Source organism: Erinaceus europaeus, chromosome 13 (assembly GCF_950295315.1).
Source record: "Erinaceus europaeus chromosome 13, mEriEur2.1, whole genome shotgun sequence".
NCBI lineage: Eukaryota > Metazoa > Chordata > Mammalia > Eulipotyphla > Erinaceidae > Erinaceus > Erinaceus europaeus.
In genome coordinates this window covers 64,279,861-64,302,271 of record NC_080174.1, presented here as the reverse complement: position 1 = coordinate 64,302,271, position 22,411 = coordinate 64,279,861, and the positions used below count along the sequence as shown (strand labels likewise).

Here is a 22,411-nt window from a genome sequence, read left to right as displayed (position 1 = left end):
TTCACTGTGAAGAAGCTTTTTAGTTTGATGTAGTCCCATAGGTTTATACTTGCTTTAGTCTTCTTTGTAATTGGTTTTTGTTTCATTGAAGATGTCTTTAAAATTTATGCGGAAAAGAGTTCTGTCAATATTTTCTTCTAAGTATCTGATAGTTTGTGGTCTAACATCCAAGTCCTTGATCCACTTGGAATTTACTTTTGTATTTGGTGAAATACAGTGGTTCAATTTCATTCTTCTGCATGTTTCAACCTATTGTTTCCAACACCATCTGTTGAAGAGACTCTGCTTTCCCCATTTAATAGTCTGAGCCCCTTTGTCAAAGATTAGATGTCCATAGGTGTGGGGGCTCACTTCTGGGCTCTCAATTCTATTCCACTGGTCAGTGTGTCTATTCATGTTCCAGTATCAAGCAGTTTTGATCACAATGGCCATATAATACAATTTGAGATCTGGGAGTGTGATGCCTCCGGTTCTGTTCTTTTTTTCTCAAGATTGTTTTGGCAATTCTAGGTCTCTTTTGGTTCCAGATAAGCATTTGTAGCATTTGTTCTATTCTCCTAAAAAATGTACTTGGGATCTTGATGGGGATAGCATTAAATTTGTAGATGGCTTTGGGTATGTATGCCGTTTTTTCACTATTTGTCTAGCAGCTTTTTTAGGAATATGGAACTGTCGACTAAGACTGTAAGAATTTTGATGGTGAATAGCATGAGAAGCAGCAGCTTCTTGGATGGTAAAAATAGCTGCCTTAGTAGATAAATCAGTAATAGAGTTACATTCTTCAAGGGGCCCAGGGAGGCCTCTGTGGGCTCAGAGGTGTCTGACAAACACAGGATGTGTTTTTTGCCTTATAAGCTGTTGTAGCTGAACAAACAGCAGGAAAACTTGAGAAGTGGAGTGATAGGTGAGAGAAACAGTTTCCAAGGAAGCCAGAGCATAAGTAACATACTTAATATCACTATACAAGTTTAAGCTTACAGTTGGTAATAATTGAGAAACTTTAATTACTGCTGCCAGTTCTACCTGCTGGGCAGAAGTGAAACCTGTAGCAAAGGTATGGCTTTCATTCTGTATAGTGTAAGCTATCACCAAACCTTGTCTTAGCAATCCTGCCTCCAAATGTGCATAAGCAGAAAGAAGAACACCCTCATCTTTATAAGCTAAAAGTATATAATCCATGTAATGAATTATATATACTTCTGGATATTTAATTCTAGTATAATTTACCGCTGCAGCCACAAATTTTTGACACAAGGTGGGGCTGTTAGCCATGCCCTGAGGGAGAACTGTCCAGTGATACCACTACATAGGTTCTTTAAAGTTAGTAGAGGGAAGACTAAAATCAAGTCTTTTACAATCTTGGGGAGCCAAATGGATTGTATAAAAACAGTCTCTTAGATCTAAGATAATTTTGAATGCTCCCTTGGGGATGGCTGCTGGACACGGGAGCACAGGTTGTAAAGATCCCATGAGTTCCATGATGCTATTCCTTAAATCCTGCAACAATCTCTACTTCCCAGACCTTTTCTTAATTACAAAAACAGGACAATTTCAGGGAGAATTAGAGGGTTCTATTTGGCCTAAAGACAGTTGTTCCTGTACCAACAGTCTGGCTGCTTATAATTTTTCTGTTTTCAGGGGCCACTGATCTACCTATACTGGCTTGTCTGACTTCCATTCAATTGGGTCAGCATGAGTAACAGGACAATCAGTGCCCCCCCCTAAAAATATCCTAATCCTGCTCAGAAAGGTCGAGCCTTGGCCATTAAAGGTTCCCTTATTCCTTGTCCATTTTTTCCCAATCTTTGGTTGGGAAGACATCTTTGATCCATCATTAAGTTAGACACTACAACATTAGGGCTGAACAGATAAGCTCTCATGGATTGGAGCACGTCTCTTCTCTAGAGATTGACAGGAAGCCAGGGAACAATATATGGTTTAAATATTCTAGTATGTCCTTTTAAATCTACCTTAAATGATTACTAGATTGTTGTGGTCCCTCTGCCTGTCTTATCTCTTGTAACTGTCTCATGGCTTCCTGTATTGGTCATGTTGAGGGCGAATGGGCCTCAGAAATCACAGATACATCAGCTCTAGTGTCTAGCAGACCTTTCATTTCTTTGCTTTCAACCCATAAAGTAAATTTAGGCCTATCTATTTATCTGTTGAATCCAATAATCTGTTGAAGCTGAGGACCCAAAGCCCTGCAACCCGTGAGGTTGTTCACTTTTTGTTTTTCCCTCTAAACGCACAGGGACAAGAACTAACTGTGCAATCTGGGTGCTCTCAGGAATTGGCTTGATTCCCAGAGGCACATATGTCATAACCTTTATTTCTCCAGTATAGTCAGAATCTATTACTCCTGGAACCATATGAATCCCTTTAACTATAAGACTGCTCCTTCCTAATATTAGCCCTTTGGTGCCTTCAGGTAAGGGACCTTCAACTCCAGTAGGCAAAGCTTGTACCCCCATTTCTGGGGTTATGCCTATGTAGGTGGAGGCACACAGGTCCAGTCCTGCGCTGCCTGGGTGGCTCTGAATAAGTCCTAAATGAATTTGTACTGTTCACTCTCTCTCCTGCTTGTAGGGCAGCCCCCAGATATTTCTGTGGGGCCCTAGGCCCCCTCCCCGCCGCCAGCCGTTTCCCGCCAATGGAACAAGAGGGTTGCCCCCATTATCTTTTTGGATTTACATTCATTGACCCAATGATATCCCCTGCGGCATCTTGGGCATAAGGACAGGGTATGTGATGCATTACTGCCATCCATCTTCCCTTTTCTTTGATAACAGCCCCGCACACGATGGCCTAATTTCCCACACCCGAAACAAGCAGAGGAATTTTTTTTTTTTATTCCCACCTCTACTTTTCTGATTGTATAAAATGTCTTTCACGGATGTCCCCTTTAAGGCAGCAGCCATTGCTACCCCTTGCATATAAGCAGGGTCTATGTCAGTACATAGGCGAACGTAATCTGAAAGATGCCCCTTTCTTCTATATGGTCTAATAGCTGTCTGACAGGCAGAGTTTGTATTTTCATAAGCCAGCTGTTTAACCAAAACCATTTTTGATTCTATGTCACCAATTAGCCTTCCTGCAGTCTGCACCAGCCTGTCCACAAAATCAGTATATGGTTCATTAGGTCCCTGTCTGATTTTTGATAAATCTTCAGTCTTTCTTGAATTTTGAGGCAGCCTTCACCATGCCTTAAGGGCAGCAGTATTAATCTGCACATAAGTCCCTTGAGCATATTGAAGCTGCATGTCTGTGCCTGCATAATTTCCCTCTCCAGCTAACATTTCATAAGTTACTGGCAAATTTTGACCCCGATTAATAGCTGCAGTATCAGCACAAAACTCACAAAAATCAGATTTCCAAATCAAGTAATCTCCACAACTAAGACAGGCCTTAGCCAAGGCTTTCTAATCATTTGAGGGAAGGGCATCAGAAGATACTGCATCTACTAAAGCCAAGGTAAAAGGAGTGGTGGGGCCATACTGAGCAGTAACAGTTTTAATTTCTTTTAAAGTTTCGAAAGGAATTGGAGCCTGAGTATGAATCATGTTCCCTTGGGCATCAGTTTGTTCAAGTACAGAAAATGTCAATTTAAAGCCCTGAATGTCCTCACCCCTGCCCACAGCACCTTGCAGGGCAGCTGAAGGTTTTAATGGGATTTCTCGGAGGGAGACTGCTGGTACAGAGAGAGCACGAGGCTCAGAGGTCAGTCCCACATTAATTTGTTTTATGGAAGGGGTGCGAGAGACACCCTGGGGCAGGTAAGCAGGAAGTCCCCTGCACATTGGCCCTGACATATTTGCATAAGCTTTTCTAATGCAAGTCTGAGGCTCTCCTGGTCATCTCCCCGCCCTTCCTGTTCTTTAGTTTCAGTTTCTTCTCTTGCTTGAGCCAAAAACATCTCTCCTCCTTGGTGGTAAGATACAGCCTCATCCTCTAATTCCTCCTCCTCGTCTGGAGTTAATTTATCTTGAGGACGATAGGGAAGGGGCCATTGAGGCTCTGACTGGGGTGTAGCGGAGGGCTGCAGCCCATTGTCTTCCCATAGTTCCTTTTCTCCTTCAGAAGTAGAATTTGTCAGTGATCTTACTTCCGCCTTTTCCCATCTGTCCTTTTCTGCTTTTGGATCTAAACAATCTTTGATAAGGCTCCAAACAGCAAAAATTTCTACAGGGACCTTTTTACAACCATGAACATTATAATACCGCTGCAACTCCTCTCCTAAATGTAGCCAAGTTTTGTAACTAATAGTCCTCCCTTTCGGGAACCAAGGACAAACTTCCTCTACAAATTGCAAGAACTTAATGATTTGCGGTTCTCCTACTTTAGATCCTCTACTTTTAAGCATGCTTTTTAAAACCAGTGCAAAGAGTACTCTACTAGATTGCTGTACCATAATCTATTACTCCCAACTAAACCTTAACTCCCCGCATCTTTTTCTTATTCACCGGTGCTCTTCTGCAGGGTCCTTCATATTATCCCTCTTGCCAGGTTCTGAACCTGAAGAGGGCTTGAGAATGAGAAAAGAATCCCCTGTGACTTCACTTCCACGGTGTCCTTCACATCATCCCTCGTGCCAGGTCCCAGTTCAAGCGCCACTTCTGGTCAGTGCCAGCCGACAAGTCGAACCAAAACCTGGAGAGGTTGAGGATGAAGAAAAGACAGACATACAAAACATGAGATCCGGAGGGCCAACAGTCCAGTGGCTGAGAGCACAGATTTAGTTTCTCAGTCTTTTATAGCACTTACAGCATGCAACTTGCAACTTTGTAAATTTCTCAAGATATAAGCAAGGTACAGTGGACGTGAAAGTACATGCAGTCATGGGCGTGAAAGTGCATGCAGTTAACTAACTATATTTTCCCAGGGAGTCTGCAAAGTCTTTATCATTTTCTCATTTCCCTTTAATCAACCTAAGGGAAAGGTCAGGGGCTCGCAGAAAGGCTGCTTTGTAAGCCCTTTGCTCACAGGCCCAGGGGCTTTGCCTATCAAGGACCTGCTGCTCCTGACAGAGCTTCTACCAGGGACCTCTGACCTGAAGGAAGTGTTACTGAAATACTTCACTAAATCAAGACCATGACCTTGAACAAAGAAACAATAACTGTAACAAACTGTTCTGGAAATAGCAATCCCATGGACAAAAAAAAAGGTAACTTCAGGTCCAGTTAGTTAAAACCTCAAAAGCATCAGAAAGCTGACTTTCTTCCTACATTTATATCTTCATATAGATGGTGACTGTCATCATCTCTAACTGTATAATGAAGATACATGGAGTTAAAATAGAAGTAATACTAATGTTTTTACCATAATCACTATTTCTCCAGGGACCTTTTTTTTTTTTTTAATCTTTTTTGTTTCACCAGAGCACTGCTAAACTGTAGCTTCTGGTGGTGCTGGGGAATGAACTTGGGACCTTGGTGAAAACTTTTGCACAACTATGATGCTTATCTCCCTGTTGTCTTGTTAGTGCTTAGAAGTTACCCCCGAGCTATGTAAGATTTAAAGTAACTTATATTTTGGTTTAGTTTCCGGAAAGCTATTAAACAGTATTTACACATGCAAAATACCAAGTTTTTTTTATTTACTTAAAAACAAAAGTGTGTAGTGAAAAAACAAGCAAGAGGAAATGAAAAGCAAATGTGAAGAAATTTTACCTAAATTGGAGGAGCCAAGGGAATGTTTCCCTGAAGATGCAACACTTGAATAAGTAGAAGTGGAATGGACTGGAGGTGATGGTGGTGATTATTTTAGATCAGAAAACAAACAAACAAATCCACTTGCTAGGATTCGTACTATAGAGTTTGAAGCACTTCTAGAAATTAAGGGATAAGCTCCATCCAGAGGGCCAGCAAAATAACTCGCTGGGATAGTGTGCTGGTTTGCCATATACATGACTAGATTAAAGCCAGTCCTTACTGCAATAAAGGAAGTTGTGGTGCTGTGATTCCTATCAATACTGATGATGATAGAGAAAACAAAACAAAACACCTGGAGAACTAGCAATGCTCTGGAAAGGAATCTGTGAAGAAGTAGAATTAGACTAAGAAATGCAAGTAATGAGCTTGGGATAAAAGTTTCAGCAAAGGAGTCGGGCGGTGGTGCGAAGGGCAAGGACCGACTTGAAGATCCCTGTTCGAGCCCTGGGCTCCCCACCTGCAGGGGAGTCTCTTTACAAGCGGTGAAGCAGGTCTGCAGGTGTCTGTCTTTGTCTCCCCCTCTCTGTCTTCCCCTCCTCTCTCCATTTCTCTCTGTCCTATCCAACAACAACGACATCAATAACAACAACAATATAACCACAACAATGTTCAACAACAAGGGCAACAAAAGGGAAAATAAAGATTTAAAAAAAAAGTTTCAGCAAATCATAACACCATATTTCAAACGAACCAGAATCTTACAATAAAAATATTTAAGTGAAAGTAATATAAATTGAGCTAATGAAAATTCTAAAAAATGTTTAATTGGCACTATATTGGTGAAGAATACAGTTCACCTAAACCAAACTGTCAGTTGTTGGAACTTCTAAAGGACTTCAATCTTAGAGATTACTCTAGTAAATTCAGTTTCTTAATTTACACAAAAATAAGACAGGTCCAAAAATGTGACTATTTGTATTAGATGCCCTCAGTACTGACAGATCTAGGCCTAAAATTCAAGACTTCTCACTTAGCACCGTTTCCTTTTTAAAAATAATCTAATTCTAGAAAGATAAATCTTGAATTTATAGGCCGTAGGATTAGATGCGGCTCGACCTTATCTACGATATTTGAGAACTATACATATCCTGATTGAAAATTGTGTTCTTAAAGCTGCCACCATGACGTTACCATGACAATATAAAACCAAGGGACTACTCCGTGCCTTAGTTTTGACTGGAAGGGCCCCGCCCCACGACCCAAAGACCAATCGTAATCACCGTAACAGTCTCCACCGGAAGACCAGCCCCGGAGCCGCTGCTTGGTTTCTATGGTTCCCGCCGGAAGGACGCTTTGGCTTCAGAACTGCAGCGCGGTTGCTAGGACGCCGGGGACGGAAGGCACCTGCAGTTCCTCGAAGAGTTGCTGTGAACCTGAGTGAGCTGAGACCCTAATTGGCACTTTCCGAGAACGACAATTTCCGGCCTGGTTCTTGAGGTTCGCGCCTCAGCCGCGAGAAGAGCGCTTCTTCTCCCTATATTTTGAACATTTTACCTCCCCCCCCCCCCCGCTTCTATCCCAAGAATGGACCGGAAGCACAGGAGAGCCTCTCCTCGGCTTTTGTAGTCTTGCACTGGAGAGATTTGGCCTGAAAGATTCGCTTCTTTTTCCGAACCCAGCCGCCGCAAGCATCTAGAACTAAGCTGTCGCTATTATTTAGAAAGGACTCAGAAACACCCTCAGTTAAGTAGCTGTTTCTTTTTTCAGTTTATAGGCGAAGAATCACTAGGCCTTTAAGAAGTATGCGGAGTCACGACGCCCCCTGACCTCTGGACCCTGAACAAAGAACTGCTGTTTCGGACTTGGTTTTGTTTTGTTTTGTTTTGCCCCCGCCCTTTTCCTCCTGGAGTGGTCCTGCAGAATCTTTTAATTCTGATGAAGCTCTGGAAGCCTTTTGTATCCTCCACATCAGAAGTCATCATCAAGTCAGTTACCTTCTGCCTTTCAAACTACCTCCTGCACTTGTCACTTTTTCAACCTGAGCACCAGTTTTCTCATCCTGTTCATTCCACAGCCATTTTCACCCTTTCTCATCCACACTGCGCGTTGCTGTATGTCCATTCGTCTCCACCGCCTCTGTCATCTATAGAGCATCTCCTTCTGCTTTCCTGACACAATGCTTTGGGTAGCTAAATGTTTTACATTCTCCAGCCCTGGAATCATTTGGAAGGTTTTCTCAGCTTCTCTGCATTGTGGCAAGCTTTCTGTTTCGGGAAAATTAGAAACTAGGATGGAGAAGTGCACATTGGTAAATATAAATAGTAAATTTCTACAAGTTTAGTGTGTTTTGAAAACGAAGGGACAATTAAGATACTGTGCTGGGTGAAGTGTTGGGCTCTCAGACATGAGGTCCTGAGTTCGATTCTGACATGTGCTAGAGTGATACTTTGGTTCTCTTCCCTTCTCCCTGAAATAAGCAAACAAACAATCTTTTTAAAATGATGGGAAATATATGTTTGGGAGCCCATTTCAGACGTATATGAAGAAAGAAATTTGTTCCTTGTTTCTGTTATTATTAACTGTAGAATATGGGAGAAGATGTAACTTTGCCAGCTTTGCTAACAAGCTAGCAGCAATAGTTCATCTCTGCAGAGAAGCAAGTAGCAAGTAGGTGGAAACAAATTGATGAGGAAACCTAGAGATGAAGTATAGACTCATAGTGGCTTTTGGTCCTGTATCTAATTCCTATGTAGTTTCTAGCATGTGCATATATGTATCTTATTCTTTCAGTAACGTTACTGTACTAGTAGGGATTGATCATGACAGAGCAGAAGTCTGAAAATAATAAGCTTTTTAAAAGGTAGAGATTTATTTCTCTCACATTAAAGTCAAGAAGAAAGCAGTTCAGAATTAACAGGGGAAAACCTTTAAATTGACAAACTTTAGTTTCTTCTCTCATGATCATTTATCTTCTATGATATGTGGCTTCTACTTCATGTTGTCCACAATAGCTACTTAAACAACAGCTTTCTTGTCTGTGTTGCAGACAGGAGAAAGGAGGAAGGAGTGAGGTCATCCTATTCCTTTAAGGGTACTTTCTAGAGGTGACACAGAATTCCATTTACATCTCGATTTATTGTAACTTTATCTAGCAGTAAAGGAAGCAGTCAGCTTTGATCAGCCATTAATAGATGTCTTCTTTCTGCAGAAAAAAGAAAGAACTGTCAGTCTGTCACCACGACTTGTATTTTTCCTAACTTTAGTGTGTTCTCTTATTACATTTTCTGGATAGAGTCAAAGCTTAGTGGAGAATGCATTATGTGATCCTCATAAAATCCAACGAGGTAGGCATTACTATTAGATTAATATTATTTTGGAGAAATCAAAGTTGAAAGAAGTTAGATGACTTGTTCATGCCACACATCTAGTTAGAAAGTGGTGGGGCAGAACCAGGCGTGGCGCGCACCGGGTTAAGCGCATAGTAAGAAGCGCAAGGACCCAATGCAGGGATTCGCGTTGGAGTCCCAGTGCACCCCACCTGCAGGGGGGATGTTTCACCAGCAGTGAAACAAGTCTGCAGGTTTCTGTCTGTCTCCCTCTTTATCTCTCCCCCTCAATTCCTATCTGTCCTATGCAATAAAAATGGAAGAAATGGGGAGTCGGGCGGTAGCGCAGCGGGTTAAGAAGGTGGCACAAAGCGCAAGGACTGGAGTAAGAATCCCAGTTCGAGCCCCAGCTCCCCACCTGCAGAGGAGTCGCTTCACAAGCGGTGAAGCAGGTCTGCAGGTGTCTTTCTCTCCTCCTCTCTGTCTTCCCCTCCTCTCTCCACTTCCCTCTGTTCTATCCAACAATGACGACAAGAATAACTACAACAATAAAACAAGGGCAACAAAAGGGAATAAATATTTTTTAAATGGAAAAAATGGCTGCCAGGCACAGTGGATTCATAGTGCAAGCAAGCACCGAACCCCCGCGATAACCTTGGAGGCAAAAAAAATAAAGAGAACAGAAGTATAGATGTAGTTATTTGAGGAGGGCAAATTAAGATTGATTACTATTATTGGAGGAGGATTTGGGTGGAGTCAAAAGGTGATATATATTTTTTTAATATTTTATTTTATTTATTCCCTTTTGTTGCCCTTGTTGTTTTATTGTTGTAGTTATTATTGTTGTTGTCGTCGTTGTTGGATAGGACAGAGAGAAACGGAGAGAGGAGGGGAAGACAGAGAGGGGGAGAGAAAGATAGACACCTGCAGACCTGCCTCACCGCCTGTGAAGCGACTCCCCTGTAGGTGGGGAGCCGGGGTTGGAACCGGGATCCTTGTGCCAGTCCTTGTGCTTTGCGCCACCTGCACTTAACCCGCTGCACTACAGCCCGACTCCCAGAAGGTGATATTTTTATCGTTGGGATAAGAGAGGTATTGATGTAAGAAATCAGTACAGAGAGTGAGGATGAACATACAGAAAAGAAGCTTCCTTGGGGAAGCAATAGAGGATAAAGCCTAGAATACACTGTCCTTGATCTGGAAGATAGAAAGCTTTCGCTGAGAAGGGCAAGAGAACAGGATGTCTAAAGATGGTTAATTTGTCTGAGGTAGATGAAGAAGCAAATCTTTATGATGGCCTCACTTGTGCTAGTGCCATGGGAGACAAAGTATTCTGTCAAATAGAGGAGAGGTAAAATTTGGAGTTTTACTGGTGAAACGAAAGTTCTGAATAGTTTCTGAGAGAATAAGTAGCAGAAACTGGCAAGGAATGTAGAGAAATTTGCCTCAGGCTGCAGGCTATGAATTTATAGTGCACGTTTGATATATTTTTATATGTTGGCATCTAGCAAATTAAAACATAGACTATCTTTGTATGTAGAATATCTGTATATCTATAATAGTCAAATACTCAGATTTTTCCAGGCCTGAGAATTACAAGGAAGGTGCAGCAAGGAGCAAGAAAATTAGGACACTGGTGAGAGATTTGAGTGAAATAAGCAATAGTTGGGACCATTGTAGAATAAGACTAGGTTGTGGTTGGGGGGGTGGCGCAGTGGTAAAGCTTTGGACTCTTCAAGCATGAGGTCCCAAGTTTGATCCCCAGCAGCACATCTGCCAGAGTGATGTCCGGTTCTTTCTCTCTCCTCCAATTTTTCTCATAAATAAATAAAATCTTTAAAAAAAAAGAGTAAGACTAGGTTGCCATTGTGTTTTGGGGGGCTGGGTGGAGAGGCACCATTCCCTCAAATAATTATACATAGTATTTATTTATTCAGTCTCCAGCGTTATTGCTTGCTCCTGGCAGTCAGTTTGTCCTTTTTTTTTTTTTTTATTGGATAGGACAGAGAGAAATTGAGAGAGGAGGGGGAGATAAAGAGGGAGATAGAAAGATAGACACCTGCAGACCTGCTTTACCACTTCTGAAGCGACCCCCAGCAGGTGGGGAGCCAAGGGCTCAAACCAGAATCCTTGCATGAATTCTTACTTTTCATACTATGTGCACTTAACCTGGTGTGCCACCACCTCACCCACCCCCCGCCGGCCCATAGTATTATTATATACTCAGAAGTTCCTTTCCTAGGTTTATATTTAAAACAGCTGAAAACAAGGATTCAAACAGATACATGCATCAGTTTTCATCACGCATTATTCACAATAGTCAAAAGCTGAAACAACTCAAATATTTATCAACAGATGATTAGGTAAATAAAACACTTATATTGAAATATTATTCAACCTTAAAAGGAAGGAAATTCTGTTGCATGCCATAAGATTGATGAACCTTGAAGACATGTTAAGTGAAATAAGTAAGAAACAAAGGGCGGGCCAGGTAGTGGCGCACCTGGTTGAGCACACATAGTATAGTGTGCAAAGACCCAGGTTCGAGCCCCTAGTCCCCACCTTCAGGGGGAAAGCTTCACAAGTGGTGAAGCATGGCTGCAGGTGTCTCTCTGTCTCTCTCCCTCTCTACCTCCCCCTTCCCTCTCAATTTCTGACTGTCTACCCAACAAATAAATAAAGATTAAAAAAAATTTTTTTAAATCAACAAAGGACAATTGTTGTATGACTCCTTCTATATGAGATACATAGATTGGACAGATTTATAGGAATAGAAATTAGAAAAGAGGTTACCGGGTGCTGAGAGAAGAGGATAACGGAGAATTATTTTGTACAGAGGTTATATTTAAGGTAATGAAAAAGTTCTGGAAATAATGAAAAAAGCTCTGGTTATATTTGTGAGTGTTGTCATTAAACTTAATGCCACTGGGGTCAGCAAAATAGCTCGCTTGAATAGTGTGTTTCTTTGCCGTATATGGCCAGGTTTGAGCCTGGCCTCTACTGCATTAAAGGAAGTTTCAGTGTTGTGGTCTTTTTCACTCTGTCTCTATCTAACAAACAAACTTAATGCTACTAGAGCCAACACTTAAGAGTGATTAAAATGGTAGATTTTAGGTTTCATATATGTATCACAAAAGGGAAGGAAGTAAGACACTCAGAAGTGTAAAAGATGGTGTTCAGAAATAAAAAAAAAATTGAAAAGATAGTGTTCAGAGTAGGGAATTTAGTGTTTAGAACTGCAGGAGTTCAGCAGTAGTTTATGTTACAACGAGACCTCAGATGTAGCCATCAGGTTGGTTGACTTTGTAGAATGAAGATTAAAAATCACTGCACTTGGGGGAGAAGTCAAGTCTAGGAACTTGGATGGGTCATTCATTTATATACTGACATGCAGCCTACATTGCTCTTCTGATTAGCTTCATTTCTGCCTTTGGAGGGCTTACCCTCCAGTACCCCCATATCTTCCTGAAGCCAAGGATCCAGAGGTATTCTTGATATAATCCATCCCATTTTCCTTTCAATTCCCTCCAGCCTAAGGCTTTCCCACCCTTGACCCCTACAGCATAGTGAAATGATGTTATTCCTAGGGTTTATAACAATGCAAACATTTATTTTATTATTTATGAAATTTTATTTGTTATAAATAGTTTGTTACAAGATTGTAAGATTACAATGTAGTTACACACTACTAAAGTTCTGTATCAAACATTTATTTTCTAAACATTCACGATGTTATTAGTTTATCATGCCTGCTTTTAACATACCTACTGGGATCCCAACCTTTTCCTTGTTTGCCTGGTTTTCATGTAGTATTACTTTTCTGTAATAATGTGTTCATGTATTACTTTTCTGTGATAATACCTTTTTGTTTTTTCACTTCTCATAATAACAAAAGTATGTTTCCTTACTAGCAAACAGATTTCATAGGATGTTATATTTCCCCAGTGTCTTGGGCTCCCTGATACCAGAACTAAAATCACAAGTAACTGAGTGGTACTCAGAGACCTTGTTGAAAGAGGGACTGGGAATCATGCAATGGGCTGGGCAGGAAAAGCTTTAAAGATTTTTTTTTTTTTGCTATAAAAAGTACAAAGATGCAATATATCAGATGTTATATAAAATTCTAGATATTCTTCATATAAGCTATTGTGTAAATGACACAACTGGGAAACTGGAGAAAATATAGTTAAGTAAACAAAATTTAATGTAATCATTAATGGGGACTTTTGATAGTAATTATGCTTATCACATGATTTGACCAGACTAGCTTAGTTGAAACTTTTATTTGATTATAATGTGTCCACTCAACCAGGTGTGCCACCACCCAGTCCCTGGTTATAATACAATGCTGTAATAGTGGTTTGTGGTTCAAAATAATACAAATATAATTTCATCAATTAGCAGATACTTATCTTTCACCCAGCGTTGTGGTGTTAGGTAGCTCAATTACTTTCAATTAAAACAAAGACAGATCTGGCAAGTGGTATAGTAGACTAAGTATTGAATTTCCAGGCATGAGGTATCAAAATCAGTTCTAGACATCACATGTGCCAGACTAATGTTCTGGTTCTCTCTCAATAAGCACACGAGGGAGTCAGGCGGTAGCGCCGCAGGTTAAGCTCCCCACCTGCAGAGGCGTCGCCTCACAGCGGTGAAGCAGGTCTGCAGGTGTCTTTCTCTCCTCTCTGTCTTCCCCATCTCTCTCCATTTCTCTCTGTCCTATCCAACAACGATGACATCAGTAACAACAATAATAACTACAATAATAAAACAAGGGCAACAAAAGGGAATAAATAAATACATAAATACATAAGTAGGCCACGCAGTAGCACACCAGGTTAAGTGCACATAGTACTAAGTGCAAGGACCCGCACAAGGATGCCAGTTTGAGCCCTCCGCCCCCCCACTTACAGGTGGGACGCTGAAGCAGGTCTATAGTTCTCTCTACCTCCCTCTCCCCTCTCAACTTCTCTCTGTCCTATTCAATAAAATAATGGGAAAAAAAAAAAGGCTGCAGGGAGCAGTGGATTCGTAGTGCCGGCACCAAGCCACAACAATAAGCCTGGAGGCAAATAGATAAATAAGCACATGATAAAATAATAATGGGGGGCTGGGCGGTAGCGCAGCGGATTACACGCAGGTGGCACAGTGCAAGGACTGGAGTATGAATCCCGCTTCAAGTCCCAGGTTCCGTACCTGTAGGGGAGTCAGTTCATAGGCGGTGAAGCAGGCTTGCAGGTGTCTATCTTTCTCTCCCCCTCTCTGTCTTCTCTCTCGATTTCTCTCTGTCCTATCCAATAACGACGACATTAATAATAATAACTACAACAGTAAAAAAAGGGCAACAAAAAGGGGGGAGGCAGAAAGGAAGGGAGGGAGGGAGGAAGGAAGGAAGGAAGAAAAATAATAAAGGGGATCCAGGCGGTAGTGCAGGTTCTCCAATGTAGACTCATATTAGCCAAATTCACAGAAAAGTTTAAGTAAATTGGGTAATTTGTTGTCAAACATAGGGATGCTATGTCCCTTTAAATTAGTGTTTTCATATCCTTTGAATAATGGAAATATTGCTGAATCATAAGGTATTTCCATTTATATTTGAGGACTCTGTACTAATTTCTTTCTTTTTTAAAATTTTAAAAAATATTTATTCCCTTTTGTTGCACTTGTTTTTATTTTTGTAGTTATTATTGTTGTTCTTGATGTCGTCGTTGTTGGATAGGACAGAGAGAAATGGAGACAGGAGGGGAAGACAGAGGGGGAGAGAAAGACACCTGCAGTCCTGCTTCACTGCCTGTGAAGTGACTTCCCTGCAGCTGGGGAGCCGGGAGCTCGAACCAGGCTCCTTACACCAGTTCTTGTGCTTTGCGCCATGTGTGCTTAACCCGCTGTGCTACCGCCCGACTCCCTCTACTAATTTCTTTTTTTTTTAAATTTTTTATTTAAGAAAGGATTAGTGAACAAAAGCATAAGGTAGGAGGGGTACAACTCCACAAAATTCCCAACACCCAATCCCCATAACCCACCCCCTCCCATGGTAGCTTTCCCATTCTCTATCCCTCTGGGAGCATGGACCCAGGGTCGTTGAGGGTTGCAGAAGGTAGAAGGTCTGGCTTCTGTAATTGCTTCCCCGCTGAACATGGGCGTTGACTGGTCGGTCCATACCCCCAGTCTGCCTCTCTCTTTCCCTAGTAGGGTGTGACTCTGGGGAAGCTACTAATTTCTTTAGGGGCTGCACCAGTTTGTATTTCTCCTAAAATTAACAGAGTACCTTTTTCTCTATATCCTCTCCAATATTTGCTATTTCTTGATATATATATATATACACATATATATATGTGTGTGTGTGTGTGTATATGTAAAATATTCCCACAAAAAATGAGATAGTGTGGGCCATCAAAATAGCTCACTTGGATAGAGTGCGGTTTTGCCATGTGCAGAATCCAGGATTTGACCTCAGCCAGGAAGGAAATTTTGGTGCTGGAGTCTCTTTCACTCTCTCCTGACTCTCTGCCATCACTTTGGAGAAAGACAGAGAAATATGAAAGAGAAAAAGACAGACACAGAGAGAGGAGCAATACCACAGCATCACTCCACTATTGATAATGTCTTTTGATGTGTGTGGTGCTCTCTATGATACCAGTTTTAAATTCAGGACCTCACATATGGACTTCATTCTAGCAAATGAGCTATTACCCAGTAAGTACATTCTGTTTTTGCTTACATGGTAGTTGCGTTTTTAAAGTTTTCTTTAATTTTTTTTCAGAATCTTTAGCTATTCTCAGCAGGAGTGTTGTTCAGGGCTCTAATATGTCATATTGAATAAAGCACAAGATAACACATGTCCTGCTGCCAACAAAAATGAACTCATAAAGAACTGGCAAACAGGTGTGATGTCCTTTTAAAATGAAAGTTAATATGCAGTCCCCCCCCCCCGTATGTTAATATTTGGGTTATAGTCAAGCCTTGGAGTTTGTACATGAATCACACCCATCTCACATTCTTTTTTTTTTTTTAGATATTTATTTCCTTTTGTTGCCCTTGTTGTTTTATTGTTATAGTTATTATTGTTGTTATTGATGTCATTGTTGTTGGGTAGGACAGAGAAAAATGGAGAGGAAGGGAAGACAGAGAGGGGGAGAGAAGATAGATAGATACCTGTAGACCTGCTTCGATGATTGTGAAGCAACTCCCCTGCAGTTGGGGAGCTGGGGGCTCAAACTGGGATCCTTACGCCGTTCCTTGTGCTTTGCATCACCTGCGCTTAACCCACTGTGCTACCGCCCGACTCCCCCACCTCACATTATTATTCTGAGTTTAGCTGAGCCACATGTTTTGCTTTAGAAGTACTTATTGAAAAGATAAGCCTAAACTTTGTACATTTTACCTTCATTTCCTTAACAACTCCTTTAGCTCACTTTTATGACAAGCCTTATTTTTCAAAAGAAGATAAAAGTTCTGTATTTAGTATAGCATTCTTCATTCTTTAGAATTTAACTTTCTGACTTGCTCTCTCTCTTCCTTTTTTTTTGGGGGGGGAGTATCTGTATATCCATTGTTACATGTTTGGTCATAGCTCCCAAAAGTCCTTTTTATCTTCTTAAAAAAAAATTCATTGACACCAAAGTTCTCACTTAGTCTCTATGCTTATATGATGAATCCACGACTTCTGGTAGCCTCTTTTTTTTTTCTTTTGATACAGAGAAATTGATAGGGAAGGGGAAGAAAAAGAGAGACACCTGCAGCACTGCTTCACCACTTGTGAATCTTCCCTCCTGCAAGGGGGCACCAGGTCTTGAGGCTAGGTCCTTGTGCATGATAATGTGTGTGCCCCACCAGGTTCACCAGCAACAGCACCTTGACATATCTCTTTAAATGTACCAATAGAATCATTAGAATTGATTCAGTTTCTCAGTGATGTTAGAAGCAGGGAAGTAAGGCAATCCTGTTTGTGTTTCAGAAAAATCACTCTGGCAACAGTGAACAAATTGATCAGTGAACAAAGGGATCAGATTGGAAGCAGGGACTGCAGGAGAAGTTATACAATAATTAAAGAACAAAAATCAAGGCACAGAGTGTAAATAGAGAAGAGAAGATGAATTAAGGAGTTGTAAAGCAACTGAATTCTATGTGCCATTATATGTTAATTTAGGTTTAAAAACTCATTTTTCCAAAGATGCCCTTATTATGATTTTTTTTCTTAATTTTTTAAATATTTATTTTATTTATTTATTCCCTTTTGTTGCCCTTGTTGTTTTATTGTTGTAGTCGTTGTTGGATAGGACAGAGAGAAATGGAGAGAGGAGGGGAAGACAGAGAGGAGGAGAGAAAGATAGACACCTGCTGACCAGCTTCACCGCCTGTGAAGCGACTCCCCTGCAGGTGGGGAGCCGGGGTTCGAACCGGGATCCTTATGCCGGTCCTTGTGCTTTGCGCCACCTGCACTTAACCCGCTGCGCTATAGCCCGACTCCCCAAGATGCCCTTATTATGAAATGTAACTTGTAAAAATACTTTTTCTACACTATTTGTATTATTTTTAAAATTAAACTCATGATTCAGCTTTTAGTATAATAGATTGTTCATCCCCTGATTCAGCCTATAAAGACAGATACTCTGAGGGAGCTGGGTGTTAAGCACACATGGTACTAAACACAAGGAACCACGTAGGACCCAGTTTGAACCCCCATTACCACTTACAGCAAGGTGCTTCACAAGCGGTAAAGCAGGTCTGCAGGTGTCTGTCTTTCTATCTCACTCCTACCCTCTCAAATTCTCTCTGTCCTATCCAGTAAAAAATGAAGGGTTAAAAAAAAAAAAAAAGGAAAAATGGCCGCTATGAGCGGTAGATTCATAGTGCCAGCACCAAGCCCCAGTAACTAGAGGTGGAAAAGAAAAAAAAAAAAGAAGAGAAAAGATAATATGCTCTGTCAAAAGAGCAATATAATTTTTTTCCTGTAAATGCATTGCCCAGTATAGCTATAGCTTAATATCAATAATTTGTACTTTTATTGAGTGTTGATAAGCAAAGCATATGTCTGGTTTTCCCCCTTTACACTTTTTCTATGCTATAAATTCCTTTTTTTGCAATTCAGAAATGGGAAATTTTTAATTCACTTAAAAAGATGTTTTAACATTAAAAATTGTAACTACCCCACTACCTTTCTCAATTTTTTGTTTTCCCTGCCTTCTGTGTATTGTTTATAGATTTATTGTTTATTATTCTTTTAATTTATTATTATTTTAATAAATTCAGATTGACTTTATTTCCTGAATTTACTGATAGAGATTTGAGTAAATTTGAAATGAATAAAAAATAAAGTATTAAAAATCTCAGATTTATAAAAATGCCTACTGTGGCTGAATATATAGCAAAAATTAGTGTCAACTGTATATATAGGCCTTTCATAGATGCTAGAAGGATAATCCCATCAAGGAAAACTACAAGGAAAAATGGGAAGGAGTATATGTTTCTTTAAGTCTTATTTATTTATTTATTTATTTATTTATTTATTTATTTATTTATTTATAAGAGACAGAACTAGAGAATTGCTCTGGCACATATGAAGATGGAGATCAAACTTGGGACCTCATACTTAAGAGTCCAATGTTTATAAACTTTGCGACCTCTCAGCGCATACTTGCTTTCTTAAGTTTTGATTTACCCTTCCAGGATTTGCATCTATTTAAAATATGAATTATGTTCCATTATGCATATTGTTTTCACTGTCTCCATTAGTATATGTAAATTTACTTTAGTCTTTTTCACAACATATACTTATTGAATGCATGTGTCAAAATTTATTTGAACCTTTTATTGTTGGATGGCAGAGAATGGAATGAATTCTATTTAATAACATAGCCAGATATTAGAAAATATTATTGGGGAATATAATGTATATGTAGAAAATGATAAAACTTTAAAAAAATGCAATTTTTTGGCCGGTAGTGCAACTGGTTAAGTGTAGGTGACACAAAGTGCGAGGACCCGCTTAAGCATCCAGGTTCAAGCCCCCGGCTCCCCACCTGCAGGGGAGTCGCTTCACAAGCGGCGAAGCAGGTCTGCAGATGTCTTTTTCTCCCTCTCTATCTACCCCTTCCCCTCTCAGTTTCTTTCTGTCCCACTGAATAAAACAGAAAGAAAAATCTATGGCCGCTAGTAGCGGTGGATTTGTACTACCAGCACCGAGTTCCAGCAAAATCCTGGAGACAAAGAAAAAAAAGAAGAAGAAGAAAAGACATCTGAAGACCTGCTTCACCACTCATGGAGGCTCCCTCCTAAAGGTGGGGGTCAGGGGCTCGGATCTGGGTCCTTGCACTTAACCAGGTGTGTCAGTGTTAGGTTGTAAATCTAAGGAAGCACCAAGAGACTGAGATGATGTAAAAACAAAGAGCCTTTATTGTTTCTAGCCGGCTAGGGCCGAATTACCGAGGGGCTGGTGCAACAACCTTCTGGTAATCGACCCCGTCCCCAAGTCCTATTAAAGTTTATCTACCTTTCCGATTACATGGCTACGTGACAAGGTTCAGCTACACAATGTGGTTACATGACAGTTTTACATCTATAGCCCACAGGTGCAGGGAAGGGGAGGGGGTCTTTTTTGTCCTTGGAGTTACGTCTTTTTCTTGACTCTGGGTTCCCAGGCTGTTTTCTCAGAGTCTGCCCTTGTATTTATCTCCAGCCTTGCAGACTCCCAGGCCTGTCTTGTAATTGCTTACTTAACCCTTGGGTTGCCGGAGTCTAAGTTCATTTGTCTGTTTATATACCATTTTACATTTATTACTTTTTGCTCAATTCCTACATCACTACCCAGCCCCACACCTTTTATTTATTTATTTATTTATTTTGAGATTTATTGGCAAGAGAGAGAATAAGACAAAGAATCAGGATCCAGGATAGTGGCTGGTTGAGCACACATCTTACAATGCACAAGCACCTAGGTTCAGGCCCCTGGTCTCCTACCTACATGCAGGAAGTTTCATGAGCTGTGTAGCAGTGCTACAGGTCTCCCTCCCCCTCCCTCCCCCTCTCTCCCTCTCTCCTCTATCTCCCCCTTCCCTTTTAATTTCTCTCTGACTATTCAATAAATAATAAAAAATAAATGATTTTGTTTGAGCCCCCAGCTCCCCACCTGCAGGGGAGTCAATTCACGGGTGGTGAAGCAGGTCTGCAGGTGTCTATCTTTCTTTCCCCCTCTCTGTCTTCCCCTCCTCTCTCCATTTCTCTCTGTCCTATCCAACAACAACAACATCAATAACAACAACAATAAAATAACAAGGGCAACAAAAGGGAAAATAAATATAAATAAATAAATGATTTTTTAAAATTAGGAGTCAGAGCACTACTCTGGCATATGTTGTACTGAGACCTCATACTTGAAAATTAAAAGTCAAGTGGTCCGAGAGGTGGCACAGTGGTGAATAAAGTACTGGACTTTCAAGCGTGAGGTCCGGAGTTCAATTCCCAGCAGCACATGTACCAGAGTGATGTCTGGTTCTTTCTCTCTCCTCCTGTCTTTCACATTAATAAATGAATAAATCTTTAAAAAAAAAAGAAAATTAAAAGTCAAGTGTTCTACCTGCTGCACATCTCCTGAGCTGCTATATAACTTTCTGAGCAATCATAACACCATTGGTCCCCACAGAAATATGCATCCCTAAATAATCAATAGATTAATTCTACCTGTCTTGAGATATTGTATCCAACTTTGACAATTATTTTTTATAATACATTGTATTTTTATTATTTACTTGTAATCATCTGGTAATTGCTGTATACTTATTCCATGATATGAATATATGACATGACACTATTCTATATTGATTTGGATTGTTTCCAATTTATATCTATTACAAAAATAGATTATGAGCATAATCTATCAGATATGTTGCTATGAATAAGTGTGTTTTTTTAATAAATATTTATTAGCTAGAGATAGAAATTGAGAAAGGAGGAGAAGATAGAGAGGGAGAGAGACAGAGACACCCATAGACCTACTTCACCACTTGTGAAGCTTCTCCCCTGCAGGTAGGGACCAGGGGGCTTGAACCTTGGTCCTTGCACACTGTAATGTTACACTCAACCTTGTGTATGTGTGTTTTTTCATGAATTTTTCATAATGCATATACTTAGAGTTAGGGGATCACAGAGTATGTAGATTGTCAACTTTACCAGGTATCAAACTGTCTTCTTATGTAGTTGTACCATTTTATGCAGGCCAGTTTACACATGCCTTGGCAGTATACAAGTGTGCCTTTGTTCTCCATCAAGATTTGATAATTGTCAGACTTTGAAATGTTTGCTGAACTACTAGGTGCATAATGATGTCTCATCTTACCTTTAATTAGCATTTCATAATGAATTGCTAATGGATTTAATATGGTTATTCATCTTTTGAGCCTCTTATTTTGTTAGTGCTTATTCAAAATTTTTTGTTCATTTTAACTGAGTTGTCATGCAGCCTGGGAGCTTGCTCAGTGGTAGATTGCAGGACTTACATGTATAGGTTCTGAGTTTGATACCCAGCACAGCATATGCTATAGTGATACTCTATTGTCTCTCTCTTCTTCACTCTCTCAAAAATAAATAAATCTATAACCTAAATTAAATTATATTTTTCTTATTGATTTTCAGGAATTCTCTCTATATTTTTATTGTAAATTTTTTGTTGGTTATGTGTATTACAAATAATTTTCACCCCTGCTATGCTTGTATTTAAAACATTCTTATTAGTGTCATTCATGAAATAAAATTCTTATACTTAATTTAACCTAGTTTAACCGTAATTTCTTTTAGCTGTATCTATATATACTTATACATAAATTATATGCAGTACTTTTTTAAAAGATATTTTGAAACATTTATTCCCTTTGTTGCCCTTGTTTTATTGTTGTAGTTATTATTGTTGTTGTTGTTGTTGCTAGATAGGACAGAGAGAAATGGAGAGTAGAGGGGAAGACAGAGAGGGGGAAAGAAATACAGACACCTGCTTTACCGCTTGTGAAGCTACTCCACAGATGGGAAGCCGGGGGCTCGAACCTGGATCCTAACCGGGTCTTTGCACTTTGCTTCACCCACGCTTAACCCCCTGCGCTACCACCGACTCCCTTGTAGTACTTTTATGTAGTACTTTTACCCCTTGGAGTACTAACTTGTAGTACTTTTTTTTAGCATATTACGTGCATGCAGCCCTCTATGTATTTTTTTTTTTTACATTTATTTTCCTTTTTGTTGCCCTTGGTTTTTTATTGTTGTTGTAGTTACTGTTGCTGTTGATATTGATGCCCTTGTTGCTGGATAGGACAGAGAAATGGAGAGAGGAGGGTAAGAGAGAGAGGGAGAGAAAGATAGACCACCTGCAGACCTACTTCACCGCCTTTGAAGCGACTCCCCTGCAGGGCTCGAACAGGGGTCTCACGGTCCTTAGGCTTTCTGCCG

The 22,411-nt window shown here is 40.3% G+C and overlaps 1 protein-coding gene across 2 annotated transcripts in view; it reads left to right on the top strand.

The window, feature by feature from the left end:
* Positions 1-7,645: 7,645 nt before the first annotated feature.
* CCDC30 (coiled-coil domain containing 30) overlaps positions 7,646-22,411 on the top strand; it is a 121,311-nt gene continuing 106,545 nt past the window's right edge. For both annotated transcript variants that reach the window (XM_060206091.1, XM_060206090.1), the window contains exon 1: positions 7,646-7,959. In XM_060206091.1, the coding sequence (XP_060062074.1) occupies positions 7,828-7,959 (132 nt within the window). In that variant the 5' untranslated portion in view covers positions 7,646-7,827. The remainder of the gene's footprint in view (positions 7,960-22,411) is intronic.